The sequence below is a fragment of the Mercurialis annua genome, linkage group LG4 (assembly GCF_937616625.2).
Source record: "Mercurialis annua linkage group LG4, ddMerAnnu1.2, whole genome shotgun sequence".
In the NCBI taxonomy this organism is placed as follows: Eukaryota; Viridiplantae; Streptophyta; class Magnoliopsida; order Malpighiales; family Euphorbiaceae; genus Mercurialis; species Mercurialis annua.
The window spans coordinates 24,488,270-24,510,251 of NC_065573.1; the positions used below are offsets into that span (position 1 = coordinate 24,488,270).

The window sequence follows — 21,982 nt, forward strand, 5'->3', positions numbered from 1 at the left end:
AATTGTTTTAGTGTACGAGGGGCCTCACAAGTGGCCCCTCTACCTCTAGCCCCGCTGAAATTAATGGACCGCCTCACTATAAGGTAAGTTTTTTAAATTAAATTAAATTAATTTGCTATATTATTTTTTAATTTAAATGTTCAGATAAACTATGCCGGTGTGTTTTGTTTTGAATGGTCCCGACATTTCAGTAATGCGCTCTACAATTAAGATAATACTTATACAAATATCTTTTTTAACGGTAAGTAATTCCTTCTTTTAAGTTTTTATTGTTCTATATTGCTACCGTTCGTTTAACAAATTATTTACGCTTTCGTATTCTAATTTGTTAAATGAATGTGTATTTGGATGGCTCAATAGTAGCCGCGAAGTCCACTTTTATTTTTTTGTTTAAAATTGGTTCATCATCTTCAAGAAATGGCCTTTCTTCTTATATATTTATATTGCTATCTTTGGTAAAAGAAATTTGTGGTCACTTTTGCGACTTCATGGCAACGCTAGTCATTTGTATGTATCAAAATAAGAAAATAATAACAAAAACGTAGATTCCATGTAGGGGTGAGTATGTCTTAGTTGGTTCAGTTTGCAAATAACCAGAACCAACTTCCAAACTATCCCTATGAAAGTCAAAATCAAACTTTACTAGTTTGGTTTACGTATTAACAAATATTTCAATCTCGTTTTATTTGATTTGGTCGATTCACTATTTATAACAGGTCTAATGGTAAAAAAATCCAAACTTTTACGACTTGTTGCAATTATATCCAAACCTTTTAATTTTTGCGATAATATCTAAATTGCATTTTTTTGTTGTAATAATATCCAAATTGCATTTTTTATAGCAATAATAGTCAAATTGATGGCTCTAACTTGTTGTTTTCAATTAAGATATTAAGCTATTATTACGTTTTGATGTATAATAATATAGTAAAAGTCTCAAAAAATGACAAAAAACTCAAAAAAAATCACATAAAAAGTGCAATTTGGATATTATTGCAACAAAATAATTCAATTTGGATATTATTGCAAAAAATAAAAGGTTTGGATATAATTGCAACAAGTCGTAAAGGTTTGGGTTTTTTTTTGCCATTAAGCCTTTATAAAACTTAAGGTTAATTATATATAAAATTATGACTTTTGCACCATGTTTCAAGAATAATATGACCTTTAAAAACGTGTCAATCATAGACAACATCTTTCATTTCTTTTTAATTTCATCATGTGCATATTTTTCTGAGAAATTTTGTTAACTTGGACATCCTATAGATCTGCCACGTGTCATACCATATTAGAAAAATGACGTTAAAAATTACCAATTTATTTTTAAAAGAAAAGAAAGGTGGTGATTGTGATTTACACGTTTTAAAGGTCATGTTATTTTTGAAACTTGATGCGAACGGTATCTAATATAATATTGTAAGTTGTCTCTAACGATATAATTTTTTTTGCTTGCAAACATGTCATTATAGTTCTCCATAAATTCAAATACTGGAATACTTGAAAAATAATGAATAATGCAATAAATAATATAATTCAAATAATATACATAAATAATACCAACCATATATATTTGAGTGAGGCCCCTATTTATAATAATAATGCCTTTAATATATTATAAATGGTGGCAGCAAAACTCTTTCCAATCCTTTCGAAAATAGCTCGAGAAATTCTTCTTGTCCCAACTTCTACAGTTGCTTCTGAATTTGCCTTCAGTACATCCCGCAGAGTGCTTTATTTAGGAATTTTTTAACTCCAAAAATTGTGGAATCTTTGGTGTACACTCAGGATTGACTCAGAGAATAAATCATCCCTGTTGAGATTTGTTGAAGTGGGAGTATCCTATATTGATTATGTATGTGAATGGATATGTGTTTAAATATTAGTTGAGCACCTACTATCAATTGGTTTTAAAATGGAATTTAACCTGTTATTAAAGCCTTGTTCATTCACACAATTTGAATTTGGCTCAACCCACGTAAAATGCGTGTGGGGGGGATTGCTTACTCGGTCCGGACACACTATACATGAGGAGAAGTGTTGAAGTGGGAGTATCGCACATTGATTATGAATGGACATGTGTTTAAATATCGGATGGTACCTCTTTTTAATACCAATTGGTTTTAGTGGAATCTAACAAAGGAATGTCTTAATGAGGTTGAACCTTTTGAGTAAGGTTATGCACTCTCACTCTCCTCTTTAATTAATGATATTTTAAGTTGTTTAGTTTGTGTATGTTTTGTTGCTAGTCTGTATTTTTTCGTTTTTAATCTAGACTTGCCAAATTAAGGGAGTCTCTTGAACTCTTTTTGAGTTGCATTTGTTTTTGGTGGTGGATGCAAATGACCATTTGTGTCTGTTCTATTTTGTCTCTTCTGAAGTATCATTTAGTCCCTTATGAAGTATCATTTTTTCCCTTTTAAAGTTCTATATTTGAAAGGCTATGTAGGCAGTAGGCTTATGGCAAATTGAAAAAGTTGGAAGCTTAATTCTTATTGTGTTTATTCAATTTTTTATCTTTAACTTATTATGTTTTAATACTTCATTAAAATTTGAAATTGCTGCTTTTAAATCATTTTAAAACTTCTTTTACTATGCTTTATTCTGATTTGCTAATACTACATTGAAACATATCATTGTTGTTTTTCAATTCAATTTCAAACTTTTGATTTAATTTCTTAATTTTTTATCTTTAACTTATTCTGGACGTCATGAATGTATTTTCCCATACACGCTCCTACTAGTCCAACACAAACATTTCAATTGTCTGTAATTGATTTCAGATAAAATGACATTAAACTAAAAACCCTTTGTTTGTATCACATAATGAATCCATCAAAATAATGGAATTGGTTTAATCCTCTCAACCGGTACACAAATTAAAGGATTAGCTCTCGGAAGAGTAATCCCAGGCCCCTCTTCCATGTCAACACTACCGTCAACTTTCCAATCAAAGCACTGAATCATAGCAGCAAGGCTGCTTTGCACCATCTGTAACGCCAGTGATGTCCCCGGACACCCTCTTCTTCCACTTCCGAACGGTAAATAATGAAAATGCTGTCCTCTTACATTGACCTCTACGTTCATAAATCTTTCTGGAACAAAATCTAGCGGGTTTTCCCAGTAATTCGGGTCTCTTCCTAGCGCCCATATGTTTACAAACAGTCGAGTTCTTGCCGGAATTTCGTATCCGTTGATGACACAATCTTCTGTTGATTCTCTTACAGTCATTGGGCCTGTCGGGTGAAGCCTGAGGGTTTCTTTTACTATAGCTTGGACGTAAGGGAGATTCGTAATATCTGATTCTTGAACTAGTCTGTTCATTCCTATTACAGAATCAATTTCTTGTCTTGCTTTGTTCATGATTTCTGGGTGATTTATTAGCTCTGCCAGTGCCCATTCTGTCGTAATCGCAGACGTGTCGGTCCCTGCCGTGAAAATGTCCTGTCCAATTAATGCAGAGAGTAGTTTTCAGTTCATTTGGTGTAATATTCTGAATAACTTTCTGTTTTTATCTATGCAAGAGCAGAGTCAATTCAAGTTACAGAACAGGGTTTAAAAAACTGGGAGGTCTTAAACTTTTATCATACATTTCATTTTGGTCCTACAATTCCAATTCATATTAAAATAGTATCAAACATAACTATTTTTTTAGATAATGGTATCTCGTAATTTTTCGGTTTAATATGAAGAACAAATGAAAAAAAATTAGAATATATATACTCCTAATTTGGTCGTTATATCAATCAATATTTGACGTGATGACTTACATAATAATATATTTTCGTAATATGCTTAGATATTCTTATAATATGATGTCATTGATTGTTATATCAATTTATTTTTATATGAGAAATTTAAAGTAAATTTGTCTTGAAAAACGAATAATTAGTTTATACTCCAAAATTGAAAGATGAATAAATTTTTGTAAGTAAAGGATACATTACCATGATGAAGGACTTGATGTTTTCCGTAGTCAACTTGATTTCAGAATTGTCATCTCCTTGAATATCAAGTAAAATATGCAGTACATCTTTCACTTTATCTCCTTCATAACCTGTTTTCTTCCTTGCTTCTTCATGTTCTCTTATGATTTTATCCATTAAATTGTCAAATTTGTCACGAACTTGCTTAAGTCTCGTTCCAAATCCTTGCAAATCTAGGCTCTTGCAGAACCAAATAAAATCAGACAAATTAAACGATGCTGTAAGCGCAGCTATTTCTTGCACCAACTTCCTCACTTCGTCTGCTTCATCTTCATTCTCCGAACACCTGATCAGAATATCCCACATCATTTGTAAACTAAGCCAATCACATTATAACACGTCATTAAAATTATTCTCATACAATGCGGGTTGCATCCGACGGTAAAGATGATTGGACTTAAACTATTTCATATGCATGTAAATTTCTTACTCTTAACTCATTTATAATTTATCAGTATAACCTAATATTTAACAATAATTAAAATACCTGTGGTTCATAAGCATTTTTGATACCACATTATTGGTCACCCTTAAAAGCTGTACTCCGACATTAACAGCTTCTCCTGCATTTGCTTTCTTCATCATAAACTGCAAAAACCCTTTAATTTCCTCATGCCTCACCGGAACAAACTGGTCCAATATCCGCCCTCCAAGAAGCTCAGTCATGCACAGTTTCTTCATAAACTTCCAATACGGTCCATAAGGAGAAAAAGAAAAATCAGCAGAGCCATACGTAAGATAATCGACGGCTGACATTACAGGACGATTCAAGAATGAAGTTTCGTGCGTTTTAAGAAACTCCTTAGCCATCTCAGGAGATGAAGCTACAACACAAGGAACTGAGCCGAGGCGTAGATGGATTAAGGGTCCGTAGCGGGTTGATAACTTGTGCAGAGATTGATGCAGAATTGGACTGAGGAGATGAAGGTGTCCGATGATCGGCAGGGCTAGCGGACTCGGTGGAAGACGAGGTTTGGCTCGGAGTTTTGTTAGAATTGCTCGGACTATGATCATGGAGACTAGCCATATGATTAGAAGTATCATGGAATCTTGGAAGCTGACCATTTTTTGATCTCTGTGAACTGTGTGAAGTACGTAGTTGGGTAGAAGATTGTCTTAAGCTATTTATTTTTGTGGAAAAGTTTCATGTTGTATTGAAAATTTATATTAAAATAGATGAAGAGTAAATTTGAATTTTCTTATTGTCTTTTGTTTTTGGCTTTTCACTCACTAATTTTCAACTTTTTAACTTTTTTTATGGTCTAAATTTTTAAAAACTTCAATTTTATCCTATTTTTAATAAATACATTTCAATTATAACAACTAGGCATACTTATTTTTTTAAAAAAAAACTATATGTTTTTTTTCAATTTTAAGCAAATGTTACATATATCAATAGATATTTATTAAAATTACACTAAAATTGACGAAATTATTAGTTCAGTCGTAAATAAAAAATGATAACATTTGGACATTTTTGAAAAATCAATTAATTAACTATAATTAAAATAAATTTATCGACATTAAATCAAAATTTATATTTTGAAAAATTGAATTATAAATAAAAAATTTCAAATTTTTTTTAGTATTAATTAGGGATTTATTTTATCTTTGTTTGATTTATCCTATGCCTTATTTCTTTGTTGTTTGTGTACTGTTATGAATATAATGTGAATATGGTGTATGACAAAATTACCTATCCAATTAGGTGAAAAAATTTCAACCCTCCATTTTTGACATGCATGTAAATGCATTAATTATATGGTGGGTGAAATTGCCTATAAATAGGTTTCCATCCATGTAAATTTTACAATTGAAAATATTCATCAAAGAAGTAAAATTCCTCCCAAATATTTGCTCTCTTATTGCATTATTGTGATCACTAATTATTAATTAGTTTAGTCTATAAACATTATTTATATTATCATTAAATTTATAACACGTTATCAGCACGATCGTTCTATTAGTTTACGATTCTCTAATCCAAGAAAATTCGGTAAAGTATTCCAAAGGTAAATCTCTAACTTTAATACTTGTCTAATTATTTAATTAATGGAAGGTTATACCTCCTACAAATTTTATTTACTTAATATTTAATTTATTATGTTTATATCTATGTTATTAATTTTTATATGGAAGGCTAAGCCTCCTATAAATAATCTTTTGATAATTTAATTTTAATCGTTGATGCTTGAGTGGTAATCCCCTTGCTATAAACGATTTTATTTAGTTGACACTATTAGTATAAATATAAATATTTTTATACCATAACTAAATTTAATCCATTGTTGTCCTCATCTAAATAATTTTATTCAAAAAAAATATAAAATAACCTAACAGCTACATAACGGTAACAAACGGCTATATAACGGTAATAAAACGGCTATATTTTTCTCTATATATACTCACTTTACTATTTATTTTCACTACACAACTTTTCATCTCTTAATCTTCAAAAATTCAAAAATGAAGCTATTTTGGATTATTATTATTATGTTACTTAATTTAATACTCATTGGTATATTTAATCTTCCGTGGAAAGAATTTTATTTATATTTAGGTATTTTTGTATTTATTGTTCTACCTTTACTAGTTGCTGCAATAATTGTTGATTATGCATATTTATAAGACAAAAATATGATGGTTGTACTTGTTTGTTTACTCTTGAAAATAAATGATTATTATTTCTATGTTTTTATCGCATAAATAAATATTAGTTCTAATTATATTTATTTTTCATGTGATAGTTTAATCATGTCAAACCTTACAAAACTTGAATTTACGGCACTTGATGTATCTGGAAAAAATTATCTGTCATGGATACTAGATGCAAAAATACATCTGCAAGCCTCTGGTCATGAGGACACTATTAAAGAGGGAAATAATGCCTCTACTCAAGATCGTGTAAAAGCAATGATCTTCCTTCGCCATCATCTTGATGAAGGATTAAAAAATGAATATCTCAGTGAAGATAATCCACTTGTTCTCTGGAATAGTTTAAAAGAACGCTTCGACCATCAGAAGACTGTAATTCTTCCAAAAGCTCGTTATGACTGGATGCATTTAAGATTGCAGGATTTTAAAAGTGTTAGTGAATACAATTCTGCAATATTCCGAATTAGCTCAAAGCTAAAATTGTGTGGAGAAACAATTACTGATGAAGATTTATTAGAAAAAACATTCTCCACTTTTCATGCATCTAATGTGGTACTCCAGCAGCAGTATCGTGAGAAAGGGTTTAAGAAATATTCAGAGCTGATATCTTGCCTTCTAGTGGCTGAGCAGAATAACGAGCTGTTAATGAAAAATCATGCGGCACGACCCACTGGTTCTGCTCCATTTCCTGAAGTAAATGCGAGCGCATATAGATCTCCTCGTGGTCGTGGTCGTGGCCGTGGTCGTGGTCGTGGTCATGGTTATGGTCGAGGTGGAAATAATTACAACCATGTCGGTTATAATAACTCCTTTAAGCATAAGAATCACCATCAGAAGTGGGATAAGAAGGAGGAGAAACAAGAAAACAGGAACAGTGGACAATACAAACATCAAGTGAAAAATGTCGATAGTAAATGTTATCGATGTGGCATGACTGGGCATTGGTCGCGTACCTGTCGTACGCCCAAACATCTTATTGAGCTTTACCAAGCTTCCCTCAAAGAAAATGGAAAGAATATAGAAACAAATTTTGTTGCTGATGATGATTTTGACCACAGTCTAATGCATAATGACTCTATAGACATGACACATTTAGATGTTTCTGATTTTCTTGAGAACAATAATAATGAAAACTAATCCAGCATGTATTGTAATGCATATCATAAATACTCCCCATTACAATTAGCATTTGGTCAAGAACCAGATATTGCCCATCTTAGGGTTTTTGGTTGTGCTGTATACGTGCCAATTGCACCACCACAACGCACAAAAATGGGTCCTCAAAGAAGATTGGGAATATACGTTGGTTATGTGTCTGCATCCATAATTAGGTATCTTGAACCTTTAACAGGTGATGTTTTTACAGCACGTTTTGCCGATTGTCATTTTAATGAAGAAGAGTTCCCACCATTAGGGGGAGAAAATAAACAATCAGATAAAAATATTGCATGGTGTGAACCTTCATTATTGCATCTTGATCCTTGCACAAAACAATGTGAAACAGAAGTTCAAAAGATTGTGCATTTGCAAGCTGTTGCAAATCAATTACCTGATGCATTTACAGATACAAAAAGAGTGACTAAATCATATATACCAGCAGTTAATGCCCCTGCTAGAATTGAGATTCCAAAAGAGAATTCTGAAAATAAAGTCGCTCATGAATCAAAGACACGCCAGAAGCGTGGAAGACCGATCGGTTCAAGAAATAAAAATCCTAGGAAAAGAAAAGGAGCAGAAAATCTCGATCATGCTAGCAAAGAGAAAGGTGTTCCTGAAGAAACACAAGATAAAGAAAATACTCCAGAAGAAGAAATAAATGAGGTTAACCAAGGCAATGCCCCAGAAGAGGATATGAATGTAATTAATCAAGGCAGTACCCTAGAAGAGGACACAAATGAGAATAACGAAGAAATCTCGATTAATTACAATAATACAAAGATTGTTTGGAATCGAGACACAATGGAAAATATTGACGAAATTTTCTCTTATGCTGTTGCATGTGATATCATAAATGGAAATGAGGATCCCGAACCGAGATCGGTTATTGAATGTCAAAATAGACATGATTGGGATAAATGGAAAGACGCTATACAAGCTGAATTAGATTCTCTTAACAAGAGAAGTGTGTTTGGACCTGTTGTCCTCACACCTAAAGATGTGAACCCGGTAGGTTACAAATGGGTCTTTATACGAAAACGAAATGAGAAAAATGAAATCACAAGATATAAAGCTAGACTTGTTGCTCAAGGCTTTTCTCAAAGACATGTAATTGATTATGATGAAACATATTCTCCTGTCATGGATGCAATTACATTTCGATATTTGATCAGTCTTGCAGTTTCTAAGAAATTAGAAATGCGTCTCATGGATGTTGTAACAGCATACTTGTATGGATCGCTAGATAGCGATATTTATATTAAGGTCCCTGAAGGATTTAAAATGCCTGAAGCATTAAATAGAAAACCCAAAGAAATGTATTCAATCAAATTGCAAAGATCTTTGTATGGGTTAAAACAATCAGGGCGCATGTGGTATAATCGTTTAAGCGATTATTTGATAAATAAAGGCTATGTGAATAACCTTATTTGCCCATGCGTTTTTATCAAGAAATCAACATCCGGATTTGTGATTATAGCTGTCTATGTTGACGATTTAAATATTATTGGAACAGACAGTGAGATCAATGAAGCAAGTGTGTACTTAAAGGAAGAATTTGAAATGAAAGATCTTGGAAAAACCAAATATTGTCTTGGTTTACAAATTGAACATATGCACAATGGTGTATTAGTGCATCAGTCAAATTATATAGAAAATATCTTAAAACGTTTTGGTATGGATAAAGCAAATCCTTTAAGTACTCCTATGGTTAATCGATCACTAAATGTTGAAACTGATCCATTTCGTCCTTGTGGAGAAAATGAGGATATTCTTGGTCCTGAAGTACCATATCTCAGTGCAATTGGAGCACTTATGTATCTCGCTAATTGCACTCGTCCTGACATATCCTTTTCTGTCAATTTATTGGCAAGATTCAGTTCAGCTCCCACGAAGAGACATTGGAATGGAATCAAACATATATTACGTTATCTTCGTGGAAGCACTGATCTTGGTTTATTTTATTCTAACGATTCAAATCTAGAATTGATTGGTTATGCAGATGCAGGTTATTTGTCTGATCCTCATAAGGTTAAGTCTCAAACTGGATATGTATTTACAAGTGGAGGTACTGCAATTTCTTGGCGGTCACAGAAACAAACAATTGTAGCCACTTCCTCAAATCATGCTGAACTTATTGCATTACATGAAGCAAGTAGGGAATGTGTGTGGCTCAGATCAATAACACAACACATTCAAGAATCTTCTGGTCTTCCAGTCCATAAGAGTCCAACTGTTCTATATGAAGATAATGCTGCATGTATAGCACAAATCAAGGAAGGATACGTCAAGAGTGACAGAACCAAACATATACCTCCAAGATTCTTTTCATACACTCAAGAACTTATAAAGAATCAAGAAATTGACATCCAGTATGTTCAATCAAATAATAATTCATCTGATCTCTTCACGAAGGCACTTCCTACAGCAATATTTAGAAAACATGTTCATAATATTGGAATGCGCCATCTGCGAAATACATGAAGGATTATCTCTGTTGCAATGAGGGGGAGAAATTACGCACTGCACTCTTTTTTCCTAACTAAAGTTTTTATCCCATTGGGTTTTTCTTTAGTGAGGTTTTTAATGAGGCAGTACGACATAGCGTAATTTAGAATAAACATTTTGTCATCCAAGGGGGAGTGTTATGAATATAATGTGAATATGGTGTATGACAAAATTACCTATCCAATTAGGTGAAAAAATTTCAACCCTCCATTTTTGACATGCATGTAAATGCATTAATTATATGGTGGGTGAAATTGCCTATAAATAGGTTTCCATCCATGTAAATTTTACAATTGAAAATATTCATCAAAGAAGTAAAATTCCTCCCAAATATTTGCTCTCTTATTGCATTATTGTGATCACTAATTATTAATTAGTTTAGTCTATAAACATTATTTATATTATCATTAAATTTATAACATGTACATCATTTTCAGAAATTTGTAATTGCTCCTCTGCAGGCAGGGCCAAGTCAATAGTACTGGATGTGATTGATTCATTGCAGGCCGGCTTCATACACCTAACTAACGTTGAACAAGTCTTTACATGTCCATTTTTGTATGTATGTTTGCTCCTCCTTCATGAGGAGGAGCAGCGATCTGCTCCTCCTCATGGAGGAGGAGTGCACCTGCTCCATGAGAAAGAACAGCGATCTGCTCCTCCTCCCAAAAAAATTAAAAAAAAAATTTTCTTTTATAGAAAAATTGTCAGGTTTTTTAGCGGATTTGTAAATCGAAGAAATATAATGGTAGATCGGAAGTTTTTTAAAATAAATAAAAAACGATTAAAAGTTTATGATTTATTTGAATAGTTTTAAAGTTAAAGGATTTATTTGTATTTTTACAAATAAAAAAAATATAATATAATTTTTCTATTTTATTGTTTTTAATATTTGCATCCTTTAATTAATTAAATTGTCAAAAAATTAAATTTTGGGGTACAGATGAAAACGAAAAATTAAAAAAAGGGTATAAATGAATTTTTTTTTAGGTAGGGTTATAAACGAAAAAATATTAAAAAGTGGGGTTTTTTAAGCAATTAGGCCTAAAAAAAATCAGCAATTATTATTTTCAACACTTAATTTTCAATTTTATCAAACACCACCTTAATCTCAATAAATACATAAGATAAATATAATTTGTTGGGTTTAAAAGTTTGTGAGACACCATAATAGTACCTTCAATCATTTTAATATAAATTCTTTTTTTTTTAATTTTTCATTCAGTATTCAAAGGATTTTATGCATAAAAGTACAAAAAATTTACCATTTTGTCGTAATCTTGTAAAATTAGCAACACAAACTCATTTATTTACTTACTAACTTAACCATTTAACACTGCTTAAGTTTTGTGTCAGTAATTTTTTAAATTTGCTATTTGCTTAAATTTCTTTCTAATTAATTTTATATTATTTCACTCCGCCTAATTTGAACTTTTCAAAATGCATACTGATTATAGCATATCGAGATGCTTTTAAGAATTCAAGCAGATATGAAAAAATCAATCAAAATGAAACCTAGGGTTAATCGTCAAACATTGATATTTGTATAAACCACTGGAATAATTTGAAAATAGAAGGGTTAAATTAGAAAAACAAAAAGTTAAAGAACCAAATTGAACCTTATTCAATATAATATTGGCATACTACCTAAATTATAACTAATATATATTTCACCCGCCCCCACTTTAAAAATCTCATTTCATTTGATACAAGAATAAAACTTGCAGATATATTCAAGAATAATTGATCAATTGTCACAGTTTAGCACCACCGTCGAAATGCACTGAATCCATTCCATTCTTGAAAATGTAACATAACAAATCACATAGGCAGAAACTCAAGAAAAGAACTACAAGATTAGAAGCTGTGATCTTAGACATTATGTACATCATTAAAATGAAGGAAACAAGTAAAAACCCTTCAAGAGAATGAAGGAAAACACTACTGATATCAAGATTGCCTACACCTAGTTCCTAGAAGAAACTACTACTCATACTACAGTCACCCATACCCTTCAGCAAGAAGGTGAAAAGCAACCCACTAAAATATAAAATCAAGAAGTTGAGAGCCCTCAACTAATCGGAGTTCATGACTCCTCAAAAAAATATCACCAGAAGATGATAAATCTGAACCCCTCTATATGTATCATCAGAAGATGATCAATCCCAAACATATCACCAGTAGATGATAAACCTCACACAGCACAGTTACGTCGTAAAGGGCCGCTCTGCCTTCCTATTCCTAAGCTGTAGAAATCAAACCTATCATCCCAAGATGATTAGAAGTTACCTCAGTGACATAAGAGTTCTGACTTTTTTCTCCCTTTCTGCTCTTTTAGCACTTGCAGTCCTCTTCAGTTTCCGCAGTTCTTCCATCACCTCTTTCTCAACTGTGTCGATTGAGTTCAGAAGCTTTTTCTGAGGTGTAAGGAAATCTGAATCATCAGAGGGTTGATTTGTTATATCAAACAGGATTTTCTGCACCTTTCCTACAGGAGGAGGACACCGCTTGAATTCAACATTTGGAAATGGAGACATAAAGATTTTACTGTGCTCGAGATGAGCCACTGGTGATGGTTCAGAAGAGTCAGGAACCCCATGAGCGTGGGGTGCTGGGCTCTCAGTTTCTTGGACCCTGCTTCCTCCCAAACGTTCTCTTCTTCTTTCAATAGCCTGGTCAAAACGTGATTCCACGGTAAGATTACTAGTTGAAGCAGTAGCATTCAGTTTCTTTAAAATTTCAGTTTTATCATACCCTTTAGTAAAAAGACTCTGAATGTTAGACTCTGGTTTCACTCACACCCACTGATAAAAGACACCATGGCTGGTGAAGTTGAGAACTTGAAGGATCACACAACAAAAAGTTCTCAACAAGCAGACTCTGTGGCCAAGGCTAATAAGCACCAGACTTGTTTGGGTAACATTATAGCTACCAAGAGACTATGTGCATGTGACTTGAGCTCAGAACGCAGGTCTCTAGAACAGTGCATCAATGTCCTTAACAAAAAGTAAGGAAAACTAGGAAAACTGAATCAGCTCATTGCTGACAATTGAACACAAAGTTTTGCATCACATTACTACATCCTGCGAATGAATGTGTCTAACGAAAAACAATATGCTAATAACCTACTATAATAAAGATGATAGAATCAACCATGGATGAAACACTCAACCGTTTAAAAATCAACATAAAATGCTGCAAAAAGAAAAGAAGAAGAAAAATAAACTATAATGAAGCATAATCAAGATTAATAACATAACATCATATGAAATTAATGTGCTGGTGCAATTGTAAAACAAAGGTTCCCATACTATGAAAAGGATAATGCCCCTAACCTTACCGTATGAAATGTAATGGAAACAAGCGTGGTTTACATAAACATTAAAATAGCTATAGCTAAGCAAAATCTCAAATGCCAAAATGAAATAAGAACATAACACATAAGGCTAGCCACAAAAATGAATTACCCAAAAAAAATCCCAATTCGCAGTTAAGACTATGTATATCCCTTAACACAGTTCATGCAATATAAACATCACCAAACTCAATTAATTAACAATCTTAAACCTTAAATTTAAAACCACATGTAACCTGTTCAAACCCTAACATATCAAGATTGCAATAGTACTTTACAGACATAATTGAAAATCAAGATCGACATTAAAATCAATAGACAAACACATTGATTTGATTCAAAGATAATAAAAGGTAACAAGTAGTTACCCTAACAATAGCAGTTATATCACGGAGAGGTCTCCTAGGGTACCAAGAAGGTAACACACTATTCGATACGCGCCCCCCTCCCCGTCCATTTCCACGCCTAAATGCACTATTTTCCAGTCCACGACCAGTACTCGGAGTTCTTGGAGTTCCGAGAACGCCTCTTCCAGCAACTCGGCCTGTACCAGGACTTAAACGAGTCACTGAGTTACGCCGATTCAGCACTGCTCGAGGAGATCCAAACAGATCTGCTTCTTGATCGTCGTATACTCTAAGAATATCGGACCGTCTTTGAGCAAATACTGTAGCAAAGTCCACCGCTCTCGACAATCTATCCCTTGCTTCCGGCATTTTTCTGAAAGATTCAAATTACATGAAAATGAATTAAAATCTTGAAAAATGTTAAGTAATTACCATAGAAATGAATTAATTAACAGATTATTATTGAATTTATATTTACGTTAGATTCTTGATTGGAAATGGAGATTGATAAAATTAGGGATTTTCTGGTTTTTCTGATATAAAAGGAAGAAGAAGAACTTTTGAGAGTGAGCAATAATGGGCAAATTTTTCAAATTGAATATTTGGGCGGTATTATAGTCTAACCCCCCAAAACATTTTACTCCGCCTTTCTGATTTTGCCACGTGTTAATCTAGTTTGATTGTTACTTGTTTTTCAAATTTTAACTTTCGGGGTTATGCCGCTCGTTCTCTGACAGATTGAATTACAATTTTAACCTTGTTTAATATTTGGGCCTAACGTAACCCAATTTTCAGGGTTGATTCGTATTGAAGATTGGGTTTTTTAGATAAATACCAAAAAAGATAAAATATTCTCAAGAATACTACCTCGAAGTTTTTGTTTGAGAAATACAATCTGTACTTTATTTTTGCAAAAATGACTTTTGTTATTCTCATAAATATTTTTTTTAATCTCAGGAATACGATTTTGGTTACCCAGCGGTATACCAACACTGTTGGTTAACCGAAAAAAAACTATTTCAAATTCAAACCTACATTTTTATTAAACTAGTTGAAAATTCTATTACAAACCCCTCCCCTTCATCACCGCAACAGCAACCGTCAAATAAAACCTAAATCGTCTTTTTTAAAATCTAAAATTATTGATTAACCATTTGTTAGCCAACATGGTACTAAAAATAAGGTCATTGGTGTACCATTAGTACACCATTGGTTAACTAACAATAAACATAAAATTCAGCAACTGTTTGCTAATGATTTTATTAATGATATATTCAAAATAAAAATACAGGTTACCTAACAGTTTAGTCAATGTTAATCATTGGTTACCCAACATTCAAAAATATTACAATTCTCACAAACATTTCTTCAAACACCTAGAGTGCAACATGCTGTGCAACACAAAAAAATCGAACCATAAACATAAAATTCAGTAACTGTTTACGAACGATTTCATTAATGATTTATTCAAAATAAAATTACAGGTTAGCTAACGGTTTACCCAATGTTAACTATTGGTTACCCCAACACCAAAAAATATTACAATTCTCACAAGCATTTCTTCAAACACCTAGAATGTAACATGCTATGCAACACAAAAAAAAAGCGAACCACAATTACATCAACATCATCGTTCAGAAAACAAAAATAACAAATGGATTAAAACAATACATAAAATATTGATTCGATTTAGAGTGCAACATGCTGTGCAACACAAAAAAATCGAACCACAAACATAAAATTCAGTAACAGTTTATTAACGATTTCATTAATGATATATTAAAAATAAAATTTATTGCAAGTTAACCAACGGTTTACCTAATGTTAACCATTGGTTACCCAACACCCAAAACATTACATATATTAACTTATAAGCATTTCTTCAAACACTAAGAGTGCAGGCTGTGTAACACCAAAAAATCGCGTCTGCTCATTTCTAAATATTAAAATCAAAGTAATTTGCTAAAAGATCAAAACAAAAATCTTAAAAAAAACCCTAAAAATTATACAAACAGAAGAATTATATAATGTTTGCCTGCCTAAATCTAATTGCAGCAGCTCCTAACTTACAAGTTAACCAACGGTTTACCCAAAGTTAACCATTGGTTAGCCAACACCCAAAAAATTACATACATCAAGAGATATTCTCATAAGCATTTCTTCAAACACTAAGAGTGCAGGCTGTGCAACACTAAAAAAATAGCATCTGCTCATTTCTAAATTTCTAAATCAAAGTAAATTGCTAAAATATCAAAACAAAAATCTCAAAAAAAACTCCAAAAATTATACAAAAAAGCCCCACAATTCCCTCTAACAAAAAAATTAAATACAGGTGTATGTGGCTTTTCACTCTCTTACTCGCCCCATCCATAATCCATCAACAGTTCTCCATCCTCGTCGTGGTACCTGCAAAATTATTATCAGGCTTGTGTCGGAGGCGGGCTTACAACGGCGGCAGCGGTAGGCTTGGGATTTTCTGAAAACAGCGAGAAGGCGATCTTGAAGGTGGCTTCTTTAGTGGTTGTCGCTCGGCAGTGATGGCGGAGAGATTGCGTCGGAGATTGCAGCTTGGGTGATTATATTAGTTGTGATTCAGAGGTTTACCGTCACATGATCGTGATGATCATTCAAACACACAGCACTCTTCAAATCAGACAATACACTTAAAACTTCAAAAAACTGCTTCTCAACGTAGGTCTTGAATAACGAAAACTCGCTATACATCTTGGTTTGATCAGATGGGTAACCTTTATAGGAAAATGGTCCGAAGGTTGTATGAAATAATCCCAATCCTATATAAAAATCATTTAAATAGCAAAATAGTAAATACACACAGTCAAATATATTCACTAAAAGAAACAATAAACAACAGAAAAAATTATTTGCAATTATTACTGAAAACAACATCAAACACCTATTAAACCGAAACAAACACAAACAAAAAACTATAAATTCCCTATAAAACTTATAAAACCATAATGAAATTGTTAAAAAATTAAAAATACCTTTATAGCAAATATTTCAGATGAAACAGGCTTATCCGTCTTTTTAGGAGGTATTTCGAAATTGTCGAAGTCACTGTCATCGTTTTCGTGAACAACAGCTCGACGATTCTTCGTTTCCGTAGCAAAATTAATTTTTCTTTTGCTAGAACTCGGATTAGATGTCGATATGTTCATTTTTTGCGTGGGAGAATTTTTAGAGGCTTACTTAGTTGAAACCATTATGAATTCAAATTTTGAAAAGCAACAGAAATGGGAAGTTTGAAAGAAATGGCAATCGGATTTTGAATGGAGAAAAGGTAGGCGTGAATCTCGCAAGAATCACGACATGCAACCTCTCTGAATTTTGGAATCGTATTTTTCTTATTCTGAAAGTATAAAAATTGACATTACAAAGGTTAAAAATCTAATTAAAAGAGATGGAATGGAAAATCTCAACTTTCAAACTTAAGGCCGTAATTAACTAATTAAGTTGGGCAAAGCTCGTAGTTTATCTAAATAACTCTTAATAGAAAGAATTGGACCGGACTTTCCATGGGCCAGTCTGGTCTGATTCCTCAACCGTCTATTAGAGGAAATTACACCTACAATTAAAAAATGAAAATAATTAAAAAAATATTTAGTTGAGTATGTTTTTGAGATAATACTAACTAGTCTATTACACTCTTTATTATATCACAAGAATTCTATATTTTAACTCTGTAAAAATCAAAACGGCTGTTGTATAAAGTTTTTAAAAAGCGTATATGAAAATGGAGAAGATGTTGTATATAAGAAAATAGAGATAAATTAGTAATAAACAAATAGTTGCAATAAGCCAAATATTTGCTTTTAAATTTTTTGAATATAAAAGTGGTGGAGCAAATTAAGGGACTATTTAAAAAAAAAATATCTTCTCTCCCGTTCATAAAACTAAATATCTCATGCGGTCTAAATATCCATGGAAGAGTCCTATGTTATAACTCCGATTAATATTTTATTCTCAAATAATGTGGAAAATTAAATCATTTTTTTTAAATTTTCATTTTAAATCTCAATAGTATGTGAGAGTAATAAATGAGACAAAGCGCTTATAAAATGTAGAATGACAATATAACATGAAAAGGGAATTCGAATATACAATACATTTAATTTCTAATTATATTATAGAATATGGGTCTAGACAGAAAATAATTGAGAGAAATTAATTTGAGACTAAAAGTTAATTTAAGAGAATCGTTGCAAATAAAAATAATACTTGTATAGCAACATAGACCTTCAGTAATTGTCTGATTAGCATAAAAAGATTATAATTATCAAATGTAAATTATGCATGTGAAAAGAATTAGAGAATGTTGCTGTATTATTAGGTGTATTCTTTTGCCTTTATGCACCTTATTAAAATGTCGTCCGGAAAATCGCTAACATAAAGGAAGGCTTTCATGTAGCTGCTTCGTCTGGCACTTCTTAGTCAATGGGGTAGCAGGTTTGGCATCTATTAAAAAGAAGAGAGGATAGTAGGTTTATGAGAGTTTACTTTTCCGTGGAGAAAAAACATTTATGTCAGATAAATTTAACTCATACAAAGCTCTGGTTTTTTTTACGAACAGTGGCGAATTCAGATATTTTAAATGATAGGGTCTATATAAATATATTAAAATTTTAGATTACAATTACAATTACATTTTTTTAAAAAAATTATTCTATAATACTAAAATACTAAAATAATTTATTATAATCATTCTCGACGAATTTAAACAATAAAAATTTCAAAATTTTAATTATATAATATTCAAATAGTAAAATAAATCTATTGTAATTATTTTTGATAAATTTTCTAATATAAAAATATTAAAATAAATACATTGTTAACACTATTAAAATACACATGTATGTTATTAAACAATCATTCAAGTATTTATCAAAAAGTTTACTTCGTCAATAATAAACAAAATAGATGAACAAATTTATATAATTTTCTAATATATGTATATTATATATATAGAAAATTTAAGATATTTAAATAATATAACGAATAAATATATTTAAAATTATGTATATTATATCGAATTTTTTTAATTATTTAGAATTTTAATTAGTTTACATTTAATTACTTTTATTTTTTAATTAATACAAAATATATTTAGGTTTTCAAACAAATCTATATTTTATTATTTCAATTTATAAAATATAATTTTTTTTAATGGATAAATTAATAAATAATATTTTTTGTTATCTTATGCACTATCTTAAATAAAAATGACTCATAATAATTTTACTAAAATTTTATTCAAAAATTATGAATTTATATTATGAGAAAAAAAAGAACGTAAAATAATTTATATGCTCTAAATATTTACAAACATATACAAGTGAATGTAATTGGTCTTATTTAAAGAGTTACTGGCTAAATTATATAAGTAAATTTGTTACATATGTAGACTTAAAAGCCACAGAATCATGAATGTGAAGGAATTTGATAAATGCATCTTTTATATTATTATTAACAACAGATGCAATATATATACAACTGATGCATAATTGTTCTCATGTTCTTGTCTATTGCAGAAACCACAGAATCAACAATATTTAGTATCTCTTTCTAAACAATACATATATGAGTTTGTTCAGACCATTAATTCATACCCTAAAAATGGACAACATCAAAAACAAGTTGAAAACATTTGGTTTGTACATAAATATAAAATCTACGATGACAAGCAACAGCCACCTTTCTTTGATGGAGCCTGATCCTGACCAGGAACTATGATCCTTGTTCCTTTTAAAAGACCGGATGTCCCGCTACTATCTACCTCGTCATTGGCAGTAAGAGTTTTCTTGCTGATCACTCGGTAAATCTCCGTTAACACTGTCAAAAATGCAGTTTCAACGTTCGTCGACTCAAGAGCCGATGTCTCCATGAAGAAAAGATTCTCTCGTTGCGCAAATTCCTGTGCGTCTTCGACAGGAACAGCTCGGAGACTTCCTAAGTCGCATTTGTTGCCTATCAGCATTATCACAATGTTCTTATCAGCATGTCCTCTTAATTCCTCCAGCCATCTCGCCATATGATCGAATGACTGGCGCTTTGTCATGTCGTAAACTAACATTGCGCCTACTGCTCCGCGGTAATATGCACTTGTTACTGCCCTGTACCTGAGAAATATAACTCATAACCTTCAAAGATTAAGCTATCAAAACATCTCATTTTTGCAAATGGAAGTAGCACATCCAAATATTTGCTTGAGTGGTACTAAATATTTGCTCTGTAATTCTATTTGGTAGCGAAAATCAATTCTTATCAAAATGGTACTTCACATCTAATTTGGTTACGGAACTACGATTCTAATGACATCATAAGGTTTTTATGGGATTTTCAACCAAATTGTCCACATATGGCAATCGGTTTTCTATTATTTATGCCAAATTATATCTCATACTTTTAGCACAGACATGATCAATCAAATATAGCTCGAAATTTTTAGAATAAAATTATAGTTTAGTCACTAAATGAAATAAATTAAAATACGATAATCAAAATGAAAAAAAAGCAACAAAATACAGTGACATCCAGAATTAATTAACGCCAAGATTGCATTCCGAGAAAAATATACTTGCTAGAGACATGATCAATGCAATATAATCAAAAGGGCTATAAAATACAAACATAGAATTGGGATGCCTTTATAGAAGGCAAAGAAATTATCAGAATATGGTACACCAAACAAATTCACACCAGCCAAATCTAAAGAAGAAGATCACAAACAAATAGTAGAGAAATCGAAGATTTCAACAATTTAAAAGAATTGACAACAATAATAATTATAATAGAAATGATGCAATAATACTCTATGCAAAATTAATGCATGGATTTAATATGAAATAAAAGAGAATTTAAGAATGTAACACACCTTTCTTGGCCAGCAGTGTCCCAAATTTGTGCCTTGACAGTTTTATTATCAATAGAAAGAGTTTTGGTCTGAAATTCAACACCAATTGTGGCTTTGGAATCCACACAAAACTCATTTCTTGCAAATCTTGCCAACAATTGAGATTTCCCGACAGCTGAATCTCCGATCAATACAATCTTAAACACATAATCAATCTTCTGATTGAAATCTACATAATTATTTGACATTTTTTCCAAAATCAAAATAAAAAATCCACCCCCTCTCAAAAACTAAGGATCATAATTAATATTGTCATTAAGAATGAATCAAAAACATAGATTTACGAACCAATGAGCAAAAATTACAAGATGGATGATATTTGAAAATTGTAAAGGAATAAAATTTAAAGATGGGATTATTTTGTTGGTTCTTGAGTGTTTGTTTCAGAGAAAGTTTTTGTTTGAGAAATGGATGGAGAGAGAAGAGACCAACGGCCAGTACAGTTCGTTAGGAAGAGTTTGTTATTTAATGGTTATGGTGTGTGTGACTCTCGAGTACAACAACAAAATCCCAATTTATTTATTTTTTTTTTGAAAAAAAATCCCAATTTATAATATTTTATTAATTATTGTTTTTTTTTCCTTAGGAAAAGTCCATCATTTATCTTATGTTTGTATTAAGGCTAAATGCATATTTATACTATACAATTTTACCAATTGGATCCTTACACTATAATTATTTGCTAACTGGGTCCCTACACTATAAATTTTAATTAAAAATTTTATTATTCAAAGTTTATCAAATTATAATTTTATTAATTAAATTAAATTAAAATATAATAAATTTTTAATATACACATTAAACAAATAAAAACATAAAAAAACACTTTCATTTTACTCTCGTTAAAAAAACCCTACACTTTTATTGCCGCCTACTCTCACCACCGCTTGATCTTCTTAGTCAATGCCTATCGTCTCCAGTTCCATCTTCCGCCTCCACCACTGCCAAACGTCTCCATCGTCTCAAGCAAACCCACCGTCACGAACAAATCCATCGCCCCCAGCTTTGTCTGTCGGCTCTACCATCATCTCCAGCGTCGTTTACCGGT

The 21,982-nt window shown here is 31.6% G+C and overlaps 4 protein-coding genes across 4 annotated transcripts; 1 reads left to right on the forward strand and 3 right to left on the reverse strand.

Annotated features, from left to right (window-relative positions):
• Nucleotides 1–2,735: 2,735 nt before the first annotated feature.
• On the reverse strand, nucleotides 2,736–5,093 carry LOC126678193 (3,9-dihydroxypterocarpan 6A-monooxygenase-like). The gene is made up of 3 exons (XM_050373090.2): nucleotides 4,471–5,093; nucleotides 3,945–4,269; nucleotides 2,736–3,441 (listed from the first exon to the last, which is right to left on the reverse strand). The coding sequence occupies exons 1-3, from the start codon at nucleotides 5,046–5,048 to the stop codon at nucleotides 2,833–2,835; spliced, it is 1,512 nt and encodes a 503-aa protein (XP_050229047.1). The 5' UTR covers nucleotides 5,049–5,093; the 3' UTR covers nucleotides 2,736–2,832.
• Nucleotides 5,094–6,717: 1,624 nt separating this feature from the next.
• LOC126678473 (uncharacterized) lies at nucleotides 6,718–7,775 on the forward strand. The gene has a single exon (XM_050373371.2). It carries the CDS (start codon nucleotides 6,738–6,740, stop codon nucleotides 7,773–7,775), a length of 1,038 nt encoding a protein of 345 aa, XP_050229328.1. The 5' UTR covers nucleotides 6,718–6,737.
• Nucleotides 7,776–12,074: 4,299 nt separating this feature from the next.
• On the reverse strand, nucleotides 12,075–14,592 carry LOC126679526 (protein POLYCHOME). Its single transcript, XM_050374573.2, has 3 exons — nucleotides 14,482–14,592; nucleotides 14,025–14,376; nucleotides 12,075–12,973 (listed from the first exon to the last, which is right to left on the reverse strand). The coding sequence occupies exons 2-3, from the start codon at nucleotides 14,370–14,372 to the stop codon at nucleotides 12,587–12,589; spliced, it is 735 nt and encodes a 244-aa protein (XP_050230530.1). The 5' UTR covers nucleotides 14,373–14,376; nucleotides 14,482–14,592; the 3' UTR covers nucleotides 12,075–12,586.
• A 4,947-nt stretch (nucleotides 14,593–19,539) lies between these two features.
• LOC126676701 (ras-related protein RABA4d) lies at nucleotides 19,540–21,438 on the reverse strand. Its single transcript, XM_050370965.2, has 2 exons — nucleotides 20,896–21,438; nucleotides 19,540–20,140 (listed from the first exon to the last, which is right to left on the reverse strand). The coding sequence occupies exons 1-2, from the start codon at nucleotides 21,120–21,122 to the stop codon at nucleotides 19,693–19,695; spliced, it is 675 nt and encodes a 224-aa protein (XP_050226922.1). The 5' UTR covers nucleotides 21,123–21,438; the 3' UTR covers nucleotides 19,540–19,692.
• Nucleotides 21,439–21,982: the final 544 nt, after the last annotated feature.

Excerpts from the sequence above, each read along its gene's own strand:
- LOC126678193 (XM_050373090.2), bottom strand. The coding sequence starts at position 5,048 with ATGGTCAGCTTCCAAGATTCCATGATACTTCTAATCATATGGCTAGTC. Across the intron at positions 4,270-4,470 it reads AAAATGCTTATGAACCACAG|GTGTTCGGAGAATGAAGATG; the intron begins GTATTTTAATTA and ends TATTCTGATCAG. Across the intron at positions 3,442-3,944 it reads ACATCAAGTCCTTCATCATG|GACATTTTCACGGCAGGGAC; the intron begins GTAATGTATCCT and ends TTAATTGGACAG.
- LOC126678473 (XM_050373371.2), top strand. The coding sequence starts at position 6,738 with ATGTCAAACCTTACAAAACTTGAATTTACGGCACTTGATGTATCTGGA.
- LOC126679526 (XM_050374573.2), bottom strand. The coding sequence starts at position 14,372 with ATGCCGGAAGCAAGGGATAGATTGTCGAGAGCGGTGGACTTTGCTACA. Across the intron at positions 12,974-14,024 it reads ATATAACTGCTATTGTTAGG|GCTATTGAAAGAAGAAGAGA; the intron begins GTAACTACTTGT and ends CGTTTTGACCAG.
- LOC126676701 (XM_050370965.2), bottom strand. The coding sequence starts at position 21,122 with ATGTCAAATAATTATGTAGATTTCAATCAGAAGATTGATTATGTGTTT. Across the intron at positions 20,141-20,895 it reads GACACTGCTGGCCAAGAAAG|GTACAGGGCAGTAACAAGTG; the intron begins GTGTGTTACATT and ends TATATTTCTCAG.